Source organism: Brachyhypopomus gauderio, chromosome 19 (assembly GCF_052324685.1).
Source record: "Brachyhypopomus gauderio isolate BG-103 chromosome 19, BGAUD_0.2, whole genome shotgun sequence".
NCBI lineage: Eukaryota > Metazoa > Chordata > Actinopteri > Gymnotiformes > Hypopomidae > Brachyhypopomus > Brachyhypopomus gauderio.
The window spans coordinates 5,113,310-5,127,383 of record NC_135229.1 but is presented as its reverse complement, the minus strand read 5'-3'; the positions used below and the strand labels follow the sequence as shown (position 1 = coordinate 5,127,383).

Here is a 14,074-nt window from a genome sequence, read left to right as displayed (position 1 = left end):
GAGACAACATCAAATACATAAAAAAAAGTATGCATATTCATATCATTAGGGAATGTGCATACATTTAGATGTGCAAAAGCTGACATTTCCTCTTTCATTTTTATGATAAAAGTTTGTCAGACATTTAGAAATTTAGAATTTGGACATAATTAGCTTTTATATACCTTTAGATATTTATATAACATAACGTTTTTATTTGTTATGATTGTGATTCAGAATTAATTTGCCAGGATTTTAACACTTATTTGTGTCACGGTACGGCGGCCCCCTACTGGTCGCCCCCGTCTACAGCAGCAGCTTGTCATGTGGGTGTGGCGTTGTGTTTGTCCCTCAGGTGGGCGGAGCCCGCGATCCGTCTCACCTGAGGGTCGTTTGTTCGTCTATATGTGTCTTGTCTTTGTACCAGTTGACTGCTGGTTATTATATCCTTAATTCGAATCAGTTCACGGGTTTTGGTTTGCGCACTTTACATATTAAACCATCCTATTTCCCTGAGACTTGGCGTGATCGCTTCCATTTATTTTCGCTCACCCTGCCCGTCACAGAATAACCAGCCACCTTCGGAAGCCGCCAGTCTCCTTTGCTTTCTCCTTCGTTCGTGGTCATGTCTCGTGGTAAGTGTTTGTCTGCGTGGTGTTTTGTTTGTTGTTGAAGAGCCCCGCCGTGCTGAAACGTTGTGTGTGTGTGCAGCACGGTGGTGACCAGGGCAGTCGACCCCGGTCGGGCTCTTCGTGTTGTGTAGTCACATGTGTGTGCATGTGTGTGTGTGTGAGTGAACGGATGTATGGAACGTTGTGCGTCGCTCGCTGGTGTTAATTGTTGAATGTGTTGTGTGTGACGCTGTCGCCGCTCGTCACGGTCGCCTCGCTCCCCCGTGTGTCTAGTGTTTTATGTGGGGAGCGACTGCGAACTTGAGCGGCGCGTCACCACTGTTTGTGTAGAGCGCGCATGTGAGTCCTGTCCGTTTGCCGTTTTGCACCGTGCTTTTGTCTAGTCTTTGTGTGTTTTGTCCTAGCGTGCTTGTGAACTGTTGTGTGTAATTCCACACATGCTCCTCCCCCTTGAGTGTGTGTGTGGGGGTGGACCAGTGATGGTCCCGTGCCACGGGGAGTGGCACGGAGGGCGTCGCTCCTAAGGGAGGCCCTGACCAGGAACGTGGGGGGTTCTCCTGAGCAGGTGGAACTCCCCTGCTAAGACGGAGACCCCTCCCCCATTGTAAGGGGGATCAGGGCAGTGCGCGTCTGTGTTTTGTGTTGGTGTGTGTGGGTGTGTGTGTGCTTTTTGTGTTTTATGTGCAGGTGCTTCTCCCTGGTGGTGGATCGTGGCAGTCCTGGACCTTGTGGGGGTCTCCAGCTGGCAGGAGCCCCCTTATGTTGTGGGGTGACCGGAGCCCGGTCGGAAAGAGCCCCTCCCTAGAGGGCTGGGGCCCCCGGATGTTTGGGGACGATAGGGCTCTGGTCCGAAGAGCTCCTGCTGAAGATGGATATCCTCCCTCCTGCTCGGGGTGACCAGGAGGCCCTTGGGGGCTGTTCCCAAGCCCGCGATAAGGGCGCTCTGGGCCTCGGTCTCTGGCGCTCCTGGGTTTGGTGGAGGAGTCCACCTCGTAAAGTCTGGCCCCGGCTGGGGCTGACTCCCCAGGAGGCTGGGGTGGCCCCTAGCAGAAGGCAGGGGCCAGCTCCGGGAGGAGGTAGGTCCAGGAGGTGACTTAGCCACCACGCCCCAGGGAGGTAACCTGCACACATACACCCCGGACGGACACGGAGCCGTGGCCCGCCGTCCTCGCACCTGTGGGGCTATGCGGCTTAAGGCCGGTTAGGGCGTGAGGGCCCTGTGACCGACCGGGGCGTGGTTTTGTCTTGTTGACGGCCCAGTCGGTCCAGGGTCCCACCCAGGTAGGTGAGCTAACCTGTGTTTGTTTTGTGTTTCAGCTCCGGGACTACAGGGGGTGTGTCCCTTGTCCCTGCCTGCCTGCCCCTTTGTTTTGTGTGCTGCTGCTGTAGGCCGCACAGCCGGTGGAGGGGAGTGCGGCTTGGAGGGGGGATCTGTCACGGTACGGCGGCCCCCTACTGGTCGCCCCCGTCTACAGCAGCAGCTTGTCATGTGGGTGTGGCGTTGTGTTCGTCCCTCAGGTGGGCGGAGCCCGCGATCCGTCTCACCTGAGGGTCGTTTGTTCGTCTAGATATGTCTTGTCTTTGTACCAGTTGACTGCTGGTTATTATATCCTTAATTCGGATCAGTTCACGGGTTTTGGTTTGCGCACTTTACATATTAAACCATCCTATTTCCCTGAGACTTGGCGTGATCGCTTCCATTTATTTTCGCTCACCCTGCCCGTCACAATTTGATTCAATTAAAGCTGTGGTTGGACGCTATGCTTGTACATCTTCCAGTGTGTCACATCCTGTCTTGAGCCCGCCCCTTCCTCTCACAACTCTGCTCTTGGCCGACACCCACAAGTTTCGTGTCACTGTTCTCATTTGTTCAGAGTTAAACTCTAGTGCAGTTGATGTTATCCCATGTGTGGATCATACTTTGACGTTTCCCATTGAATTGCTCATACATCCCACCCCTGCACACAACACTGTAGACTCTTAGAAGCAGTTAGGAGCATCAGATGCAAAGTGCTGTTTAATGAATGCATGCATAAAATCCTATTTAATATCTATTTACCCACACTCAGGTCCTGGCCATGTCTTTATTATTCCCAACATTTCAACATAGCCAGTGTGTGTCCAATGTTTTCATTTTGTGATGAAGGCCTGCAGAATGATTCCTACAAAAATGCCTGTGTGTGTGTGTGTGTGTGTGTGTGTGTGTGTGTGCTGTCTGCACAGCTAGAGTGCTTTGTGGACAAAGTTGAGTTTTGGAAACAGGTTTTTATTTGCAATGCCTACAAAAGTGCCACAATCCTTGATTATCCTTATCCTATATACAGATAAGAACAATACACCATGGCTATATTAATACCCAATAGTTTCATATAATACTAGTATAATACCCTTAGACCAGTAAAGAGTAACACCATCAATTTAGTAGTCTATGTTATTCATATTTTATGGTTTAAAACACTGTCATATGTCAACATCCAAAAATACATTGGGGGAAAAACAGCAGTAATAAATAATACAAAAATAAAATGATATCCTATTTCACATATTTGAGAAAGAAGAACACTGAAAATAACTGAATAAGATTAAAAATAAAAAACTGTCCTACAAAAGTAGAAAGTTAGCTAAGTTAGCTGTATACAAATGGCAGCTGAATGACTTGATAAATACAATAAAACCAATTTATGTTGCAAAGACTGAGAGGAAAACTTTGATTATAACAATATAACAAAGTGTTTAGCAAACCTTAATTTAGTAAACAATTTCAACAAACAAGTTTTTAAATCTGTAAAGTCTATGACATCATGTAAATGTAACGTAAATGTATCATATTCATCAATTTAGATTTCCACCCCAATTGAAAATTGTCCTCCGCATTTACCCATCTGTGCAGTTAGGACACACACACACACACTAGTGATTACTAGGGGGCTGTGGATCACACGTGCCCAGAGCGGTGGGCAGCCCTAGCCCGGCACCCGGGGAACAGTTGGGGTTAGGTGCCTTGCTCAAGGGCACCTCAGTCATGGCCTGTCTGGGAATCGAACCCACGACCCTCGGGTCACAAGACCAGTTCCCTACCACTAGACCATGACTTTTTATCAACTAAATGAAAAGTCTACACAATATAACCAAGTGAATTAAAAGAGAGACATGTAACATGTATGTATGTTAATTATATCCATATACACTTGGTTATATGCCTCTCTTGATTTTTATGCATTTTCTATTCATTTCTATACATCCATTTATTGCATTTCAAGTATAAATTAATTTTTATACACCAATTGGAAATGCTTGTATAGAAGAATGGGGATGAAATTTACGTTTAGAAATTCTTCCACTATTCCTGTGCAAATGATGAGTAGAATTATTTATTTATCTTATTCACTGTGGCATAAATTGTTTCAGGAAGGGTGTGAGGTCTTTCCAGCATTTCTTCATTCTAGATGATCACAAGGGGACAGAATGAACGAATAATTATCATTTTAAAATGTTTAATGTTTCTTAGCAAACATTTTTCACCACAGCTTTCACAGTAATGAATTAACAACACTGACAATGAGTTACTGTAAGGAAAATGGGAATAGAAGAAACATATTTTTATCGTAGAACAGTTTTGTCTGCAAAATAGATTTCTATTTGTATTTTTTAGATTTTACTTCCTAAATATTTTAAAATGTTTGCAATTTGAAGGTTTTCTCAGGCAAACTGAAGCATCCCGGTACATTAAAGGTTCTTCTCATGAACCATCTAAAACTACATTGGTGTCACTGGTACTGGTCACATTTAAGTTTGGGTGGAGACATTAAAAGGAAAACAAAATCAAATGGTGATTAGTGCAATGGGGTCTATGACACCAAAAATTGTGAGGAGATAGATATTAGTGTGTTTAAAAGCACGAAACTAATAAAAATGGCAAAGTTGTTCTGTTTGGGAAAACCAATACACTTTAATACAAATGTTACATTAATGTCTTTCAGAAATGTTTCATGCCTGTCACACTACAGACTTCCCCTCCCCCAACAGTACCTAAAGAAGCAACAGTTAATTTAAATGGCTCCAGACAGGGGCGATTCAGAGCTATAGGGGTGCTCAGAGCATTTTTTGGAGGGGGGCGGGGGTTTAGCTTGCTAGATAATAATGTCAGATAGCCACACCTACCAATAGCAAAGTACAAGAGTGATCAGTGATTCAGTGAAACTGAGGACTGCTATTAAGGTTCATAATGTGTGTAATGTGTGGTAATGTGTGTAACATGCGTAACGTGTATAACGTGTGTAACGTGTTGGTGCTGAGCGATAAAGATATCGCGTTACTTACTGGATCCACCACATCACAGTCAAACTAGCGTGTGAGTGCGTGCAGCTTGGGGGGAAGGGTAGGAGAGGGCAGGGTTAGGAGAGAGAGAGTGGATCATACCATTTGTGAGGCAAGGGGATGGCTGTATTTGTATTTATTTGTTTATTCATTTTCTTTATTTATTATTCATAATTTTTCTCTTACTTTAAGGTGCTGGGATTAAATTAATGGGTGCTTGAGCACCCCTAAAAAGGGGCAAGACACGCCTCTGGCTCTGGATAAATGGATAATAATGAAAAAATAGCTGTACGTATTTGCAGCAGATGTAAATACCATTAATGTCACAGCTTGGATACTTGCAGTAGCATTTATAAAATGGCTAGCTTTTAACCACAACACACACAAACCAAAATAAAGCACATCAGTATTATATATTTATACAGATTAGAAACATACAAATTCCACATTTCAAGCTAACACCTGAAATGAGTTCATAAGCTGTTATAGCTATTACTGTTTTTCTTTAGTCTCAAATAACTCTCAAATCTCAAGTAACTCAAACAGCAACAGAAATATTCACAAAGCAAAAACAAAACTCTTGTATTCAAAATCAACCTTTGTGTCTGTATCATTCAGCATGCATAACAAATCACATCCCTGTGATATTCACCTGTCTTAAGGTACCTGGTGTGGTCCCATTAGATTCTTGATTTTCTGAAGACAGTGCTGGACACCCTACTGTACTGTACACAGTAGAAGGTGATTCCAGCTCTCCCAGTGCCACAGCAGGTACTTCACGTCCATTCTGTACAAATGATATAGTGAAAATTTCATATACAACATATGCTGTAGGTTTCATCTTCCATACATCACTTAGCATCTCCACAAAGGACCAAAGAGTGGTATGTCTGTGTCTGGAGTTTTAATCATATATATGAGTTTTATTATTCATTACCTCAACTTCAGCATAGACAGTGTCTCCCTCTGGTTTACCTGTAGAAGATGGAAAGGGAAAAGATATCATTATCCCTTCAAATGTCAAATCAGTTACAGAAATGAAACAAGACAAAACACAAAACTAAACCTGAAGACATACATGATAACAGCCATGTGGTGGGATGATAAATCATCTCACCCTGTACATCACCTCTTCTGAGTCTTACCCTCACACAGAAGAATCAGAGCCAACTAGACTAGTGCTACCAGACACATGACTACTTCCAAATAGACACAAGACTACTTGCTAATACTAAAATTACTTTTTATCATCAGGCAGTATGTTGCATTGATTATCTCACATATATAGTTATTTTATATAGTTATATAGTTATTTATAGTTTATAGTTATTGTATCATAATCATTTGCACTATTATCTAGCTTGGAATTCTGCTTCTCATAATCATGCAATCAACTTTATCATTAAAAGATCAGGTTTCAAGACTGAACATTCATACATTTGAAGTAAAAGACCACACCTGTTGATTTTGTCTTGCTTTTCATCATAATGGGCCGGACCACAACAACACCAACAACAGTAATGGCCACTGCAGATATGACAGCAGGTATGAGCCATGTTTGCCAATTTTTTGAATCAGATTGCATGTGATCTAATGGAGATACAAATCATTGGTTATGATCTTGCAACATTTGTGAAGCAGTATAACAGGATGAAAGATAGAAAAGATGTTATCTGGTTTAAACAATGTAGTATTATTGATAAATGTTAAGACCCACCATTCAATGATTCAATGACTATTGTACACCACATTTATGAGTATTTATTTATATACAAACACTGACGACACTGTACATTGTCTGTAATTTACCATTAACATTTTTAACAACAGTGTGGATCAGTGTTTGTTTCAAACAGAGTCAGTGAGTCATCTAGTGAGCAATTAAGCAGAGACACTATGGAATAGTGCATTTCTAATTGTCTAATGTCTGTATGATATGTAATATATTGGTTTTATTTGTCTGGATAGAGAAATGGCAGCCACTCAAACACAGATGAATTCACTGACCAGACCCATCTGAAAACTGTACAGGTATGGTCCTAAAATTCCAATGAATGCACACAGCTGATGTGTGTATCCAAAACTCCCAGCATGCAATGCTACTCAATCAGAAGTGCAAACAGTGGAGCAAGTGAGGAGAATCACAACAGTTAAACTCCACATGTACGAACCTAAAATGATGGTGGAGGAAGATTAACTTTCTCTCTTCAATATGCCTTTGCTTGTTAGGTTGGGAGTGACTAGTAACATGAACCTTGTAGTTCTAAAGTGTTCTATCCAATAATCATTAGGATTAGAAGGATCATTTATTTCCAGATGAAATAAGAGCTTGTCTATCTGAGCACTCACGTCTGTTGTGTTTACACAATCTTATCTACCATGAACGTTCATCACATTTTGTAGAGGAAGAAGTTTATTAAAAGTTCATGCTTACATAATGCATGTTAAGAGTTATAATAAAACATTTCAAAATGCATGTGTAACTCAGTTAAATAAAAGTCTGTTGTCCAGTCATATAATTTGAAATTTTAGTGTTCTTAAAATCTCGTCTCGTCTCGATCTCGTGAACCCAATATCGTGTCTCGTCTCGTGAGCTGAGTGTCTCGTCACACCCCTAGTGACAGTGGACCATTAGGAGGCGCTGTGCTTCACTGACTGGCTACAGCAACACAGGCAGCACACAGACAGGGTAATGAAGGGACTGGGCAATTGATGATTATCCTAAAAGGATATTTGTGTGTGTGTGTGTGTGTGTGTGTGTGTGTGTGTGTGTGTGTGTGTGTGTTTGCACCTTTGCGATGACAGAGTTGTTTAAGGTTGCTCATATTCATGGCACGTGTTTTCCAACTGACTGGGTTACTAATGTTACAGATGATAGAGCTGCTGTCTCTGACAGACAGGAAAAGGGTGATGTTTCCAGGTGGTGTCATTTTCTTCTCCTCACAGGTTTCATTATAACAGCTAGAATTGATTGAGAGGTTATGACCTCTACATGTAAGAGTTATGTTACAGGGATCACTATCAGTGCTTAGATGGTCAGGAACAGCAGTGAGGTCTAGAGTCTCTACTGGACCTGTGGTAGAAATACACATACACACACACACACACACACACACAAAATGTGGTCTCTAAATTGCTTTAGTTGCTTTTCTTCATTCTGTGCTGGCAAGGCGTTTCCCGTGTGCAAAATCTACTGTATGTTGATCGTTAAATAAAGAACAGAGAAAATATAACATCATAACTGACAATAATACACTTGTTAAATAAGGAGACTCTGTTAAACTTACCCAACACAGACAGCGTGTACTCAGCAACTGTCTTGTCCTTTTGACCAGATGCTATTGCTCTGTACAGTCCACTGTCACTCTCCTGTAGGTTCATCAGTGTCAGACTGTGGGTTGTCTTATTGAACTCTACTCTTCCTTTAAAGGGGTCGTATGTTACCTCTTTAGAGTTAATGTAATATTTTACTATTTTAACGTCATTAAACATCCATATGAATTCTTCATATTTATATTCATGCTGCTGTACATCCAGTTGAACTGAACTGCCCACGGGCTTGAACACTTCACTGGACACTAAACAAATGACAAAGATAAACAGACTGGTTTATTTGAGGTGGGAAAAAACATACAATTTTTGTTAGAATTAGAACTGTACACTTTGAGTGAGCTGAACTCCCTGGTAGTTATAATATGTAATATAAGATGCAAAGTCACACTGTAAACAACACTGTAAAACATCAGAGTGACTGTGTAAAACTGGATTAGTTTGCTTGTGACAATAAGTTAGATAATTACATAAAACAACTCATTCACCTGCCAGCAGTTGACACCATGAACCAAAATGCATTATATAGCATACTGATGGTCCTCATCGTCTACCTTTAATTTCTGCATCCTCCACACAAAATGTTTTTAACATTTAATTTGCAATGTAGATTCATGTCTGCACCACACGTGATGACAACAATACTGACTGTAATAATGTTTTAGTGACAGTTTTCTGTTTCTGCTTTCTTTTGACAGACTATCTTGACAGTCCTTATAGTTTGTTTTATATATAAAGAGACAGGTTGGTATATAATTTTACGGGTTTTATATATTGATTGTCATGGTCCCTGAGGAAATGCCTCTTGTTTTGATTTTATTTTCTGGTTTCCTTTATTGTGTGTCTGTAACGTTCTGCATAGCGCAGAACAGGGAGGCGGACACAAACGCTGAGGAGAGCGAGATTTATTCAAGGAAATTCCAAAACCAGTGTTAAACGGACAGGCATGGGTCAAACCGGGAGGGCAGCCAGAACAAGAAAGGACAACGGGCATATTCAGACAAGAAACTAACGACGAGGGGGAAAACACGGAACAGGCAGATGTAGACGGATAACAAAACGCAAAGCTCAAACTTACGAACAGCAGGTGACGGGTTTAAACAAAAAGACCGATACGGACATGGGAGACACAGGGACTTTTATACACAGAACTAAACTAGGGACAGGTGATGACAATGACACAGGGGCGTGGTAACAAACGAGGAATCCATCAAAACCAACGAGCAGGGCGGGACAAACGGGCAAGAACACAGACACGAGGGAACCCAGAGTGACAGCTACGATAGGGGGCGTAGCCCTACGTGACAGTGCCTTTTATTTTGAATTTTCTGGTTGTGTAACTTTACGCCCCAACTTTGTAACTCCGCACCCCTTGTCATTTTTTCAAGTGTGTCTTGTTTGGTTCTTTGTTTATACTGTGTATTTAAGTCTTGTGTTTTATCATTTGATTTATCAGTCATTGTGTATGTTTGTAAGCACCTTGTTGATCATCTTTAACTGCAATGGTTCCCCAGTTCTATGTATTAGTGTTTTCGGACAGTGTTAGTTGGTGTTAGTGTTAGATTCATCTCTGTTCGATGTCTGTGTGCTTTGTGTAGTATTGTTAGTCTTGTTAATAACCCTCTTCATATTCTGCACTTGCGTCCAGCCTCCTACAGCCCAACGTTATATTGAAATTATAATAAAATATTATTTTATAATAAAGAATATTGACAATATAATAATAAACAAGCAAAGGTGCTTTAATTTTTTTCCAATTTAGATCTATCACATTTACCTGCTTACTAGCCCAATACATAAAACATTAGAAATACACTACTCACAAAAAGTTTGGTTTTCAGGTAAAATTTCAGGATGAACCTAAAGTGCTCTAATCTTTATAGATGGATTTAATGTAAAGGTCATGGTAGGCTGGGTCCCAGGCTCAGGGGAGACGCCCACTTTCTGACACACCCCCGCTACACCACTCCCTCAGTCTCAATCACCCGAGTATTGATGCAGCGCACCTGATTCACATTCCTCACATTCCTTTGCTGCATATTCATCAAGCATGACCCACGAGTGCTGACCGTGAGACTGTCCCCTTGAGTATTCCAGTGTTAATCCTTATTTAGTTGTACTACATTTACTACTTTGAGAAGAACCATAGTATATATACTATTTTGCTGGGCGTTTACTACTTTGATTGCTATGGACAATAAAACTCTACAAACGCCTTTAACGTCTCCTGCTGTTTCTGCCCCGTCACAGTATTTTTGCTGGGTATATTTTCTTTAACAAGAAACTTAACCGCAAAATGCAGAAAAACAGGTGTTTGATCCATGAATTGACCAACACATTTCCTGGTTCAATTAGAACAGTCCATCATGCTGTTCACATTTTGACATGTTGAGACAACAATGACACCTAACTATTGATCTACAGCCATTGCGAGACTTCAAACAGGATGTTCTCAGACGGAAGTGGCCACTGAGCTTAAAGTATCACAGAGTGTCATAACAGGTTGCAACAGAGATTCAGAGAGACAGGAAGAGTCACAAAAAGACAAAAAATTGGTGAATGCCACACAACTCCAGACACATTTAAAGGAGGTGAGAGGCACCCAAGTGTCTTGTCAGACCATTTGAAACTCTTTAGATCATAGTGGTCTGTGTGCTAGATGACCTGCAAGGGTACCTGACCACACCTGCAGACACAGGCATCATTGTTTTGTAAGGCAAGCCCATACTACTTGAATAACACCATTAATCCAGTCATTGTGCCCTTGATGAAGAGCACAGACCTAATTTCATCTTCATGGATCATCATTACGCAATGGATGCTGGAGATATAGTGACCTGCACTTTCTCCAGACCTGAACATTTGGGGCAGTCATGGCCTGGCGTTTAGGGAACTGGTCTTGTGACCGGAGGGTCGTGGGTTCGATTCCCAGACAGGCCATGACTGAGGTGCCCTTGAGCAAGGCACCTAACCCCAACTGCTCCCCGGACGCCGGGCTAGGGCTGCCCACCGCTCTGGGCACGTGTGATCCACAGCCCCCTAGTAATCACTAGTGTGTGTGTGTGTTCTGACTGCACAGATGGGTTAAAAGCGGAGGTCAAATTTCAATTGGGGTGTAAAAATCACAATTGACAAAATATGGCACATTTCATTTCACATTTCAACATCATAGAAAACCTGTGGGATCAGCTGAGTCGCCGTGTAGAGGCTCGTAAATCTCTACCCCAGAATGACTCTACCCCACCTCAATGAGCTGAGGGCCCTTCAAGAAGAGTGGGGTGCCATGCCTCAGCAGACAATAAGCCGACTTACGAACCGCACAAGATGTTGTTGTCAAGCTGTAATTTATGCTTAAGGCCACAAGATACTGAGACATTTTTGTTGGGGTATACACACCACTGTTTTTGGCTTTGGTTTCTATAAATTTGAGATGAGAAAATTACCATTGCATGTTTATAATTTAATGCCTTATTATCATGCTATAATATCACTGTAGCATGAACATCTTACATTCTCCATAAATTTCACTTGAAATCCGAATATCTTTAACCACAGGAAATACTGTACAACACAATAGATCATGCTGTTCAAGCTTCATAACTACCAACCTTGGTGAGACAGACCAATTTAAAATTGTAGAATGTCACAGACCCTCGGAGGTCTAGGGGCCTTTTTTCTGTTTAAGCATGTTTGTTTTCATAAATTTGTCTCTAAACATACTTATTCATAACATTACACCCATATATTTCATATCAGAATGCTTCAATAATGTGACACTTTAAAGAAGACTTTAAAGAACTTATTACCAAATTACGTTCACTACCATCATCGCCATACTGAGTAATGTACTTCCCTTATACAACAAAGACTATACTAGACTAAAAACTAGAGTAAAACAATCAACTTTATATACAATTTAAAATTATTTAAACATTGAAATGAAAAGTTTAGAAGAATCTTTACCTTCAGCTGAGAATAAAACACTAAAAAGAGAGAATAAAAATAGAGCGAAAATCCGTTGCAGTAACATCGCTGGAAAACTGAACTGAAAATTAAATGTTTCCGGTTTTTCTGAAGCAGCAGACCACATGTGACAGGCCTTCCTGTTTTGTGCTACTGCTCTAACACATTTTCTATGTAGTCATATTGCAAGTACATATGAGACACAGTACTTGCAGGAGAAATACATGTTCATATAAGTGTGTAGTGTGTGTTTTTGTGCCTAATTCAGATCCAGTGCCAGATTTCCCCTCCACCCCTATGATCCTGCTCTATTCCACTCCACCCCTATGATCCTGCTCTGTTCCACTCCACCCCTATGATTCTGCTCTGTTCCCCTCCACCTCTATGATCCTGCTCTGTTCCCCTCCTCCACTTTGATCCTGCTCTGTTCCACTCCACCCCTATGATTCTGCTCTGTTCCCCTCCACCCCTATGATTCTGCTCTGTTCCCCTCCACCCCTATGATTCTGCTCTGTTCCCCTCCACCCCTATGATCCTGCTCTGTTCCCCTCCACCCCTATGATCCTGCTCTGTTCTCCTCCACCCCTATGAACCTGCTCTGTTCCCCTCCACCACTATGATCCTGCTCTGTTCTCCTCCACCACTATGATCCTGCTCTGTTCTCCTCCACCCCTATGATCCTGCTCTGTCCCCTCCACCCCTATAATCCTGCTCTGTTCTCCTCCACCCCTATGATCCTGCTCTGTTCTGTCTCTCCAGGCCAGCCGAGCTGCCCTTAAACAACTCCTACACAGAAGTAGAGTGAGTTAGAGCGTGCTGGAGATGTTTGTGGGTGTTTGTGGCTTCCTGTGACAGTTATTTTTATTTGTTTTATGTGTGACTTTGTTTCCTGTCTTCATACTGAGCTTGTTTGTCCCCGAAGCGCCTTCATAGATTTGCATATATTTTTGGATTTTGTTTCTTGAAACAAAACCTGCACCAGGTTGTCATGCATCCATGCTCTGAGAATTCAATTACCCAGGATTCCACAACCTGGCTTAACATATCCTCCTCCCCTCATTACTAAACTCACACCTATTCTCCATTTCACACACGCACACACATACCTAGACTCTGAACCTTGCAAAGTATTGCAGAACTATAGTACTCATACAGCATTTTTTTGGATACTTGTACGTGTATTCTGTGGTGCTTTTGACATGGTCTGTTTTCTACCTCTCTTGTGAGTTTGCACTTTTGTGTTGGTTGCCTTGGCTGTGTGTTTTGACGATCTCAAGATCACGTTTTGCTGGCTTGCCTGTTCTCTGGTTTTGACCATACCATAATCTTCATTTATCTGCACACGTCAGCTCATACTAAGATGTCCCAATCATCACACAGGTACCAGTGGTGTATATATTGTGTAGCTTTTTTTCTAAAATATATCAAATGTAGTGTCCAATCTGACAGTGCACACAATATCACAATGACTCCCATGGTCTTTCCCTGGGTTTTTACATCATGATCGCATCAAACATTTCTTAACCATATTATCTCACTACTCCTATCATGGCCTTACTGTGTATACAAGGTCAAAGCAGTTCCTCTTTCTCTGTTTCTGTGTATTCTCTGTCAGTGGAAAATTACCAGAGGTTATTAGTCAGAAAGCACAAACAAACCCTCCAGGATTTTGCTGACAAAATCGGGCACATTCAGTTTAGGCTACGCTAACAGTTAGCATCCCGTAGGTCTTGCCACTGCCTCGGTGTAACGGCGGTTACTTTGAAAGTCTTTATTCTCCATCAAGTCCAAACAAATAATGATGGCTAGGCAATTGTATTCTGTCCAGTTAAACATACTGAGTTTGTTAAGGA

General features: G+C 41.8%; 1 protein-coding gene across 5 annotated transcripts; it reads right to left on the bottom strand.

Annotated features, from left to right (window-relative positions):
- Window positions 1-464: 464 nt before the first annotated feature.
- Window positions 465-12,552, bottom strand: LOC143482615 (uncharacterized). Of its 5 annotated transcripts, XM_076981017.1 has the most exons (9): window positions 12,222-12,552; window positions 8,216-8,506; window positions 7,720-8,001; window positions 6,387-6,518; window positions 5,866-5,903; window positions 5,581-5,715; window positions 5,115-5,184; window positions 4,932-4,976; window positions 465-4,053 (listed from the first exon to the last, which is right to left on the bottom strand). In XM_076981017.1, exons 1-7 carry the CDS (start codon window positions 12,346-12,348, stop codon window positions 5,116-5,118), a joined length of 1,074 nt encoding a protein of 357 aa, XP_076837132.1. In that variant the 5' UTR covers window positions 12,349-12,552; the 3' UTR covers window positions 465-4,053; window positions 4,932-4,976; window position 5,115. The 5 variants fall into 5 exon arrangements, with proteins under 5 accessions (XP_076837132.1, XP_076837131.1, XP_076837134.1 ...); XM_076981016.1 differs by having other exon boundaries at window positions 465-4,976; XM_076981019.1 differs by lacking the exon at window positions 5,115-5,184 and having other exon boundaries at window positions 12,222-12,546.
- Between the last annotated feature and the right edge of the window lie 1,522 nt (window positions 12,553-14,074).

Bases quoted from the DNA above. Each gene is read 5' to 3' on its own strand.
- LOC143482615 (XM_076981015.1), bottom strand. From the start codon at position 12,348: ATGTGGTCTGCTGCTTCAGAAAAACCGGAAACATTTAATTTTCAGTTC. The intron at 8,002-8,215 runs GTAAGTTTAACA...TTTCTACCACAG, and splicing joins GTACACGCTGTCTGTGTTGG to GTCCAGTAGAGACTCTAGAC. The intron at 4,054-5,580 runs GTGAATATCACA...GTGATCATCTAG, and splicing joins CACCAGGTACCTTAAGACAG to AATGAAGAAATGCTGGAAAG.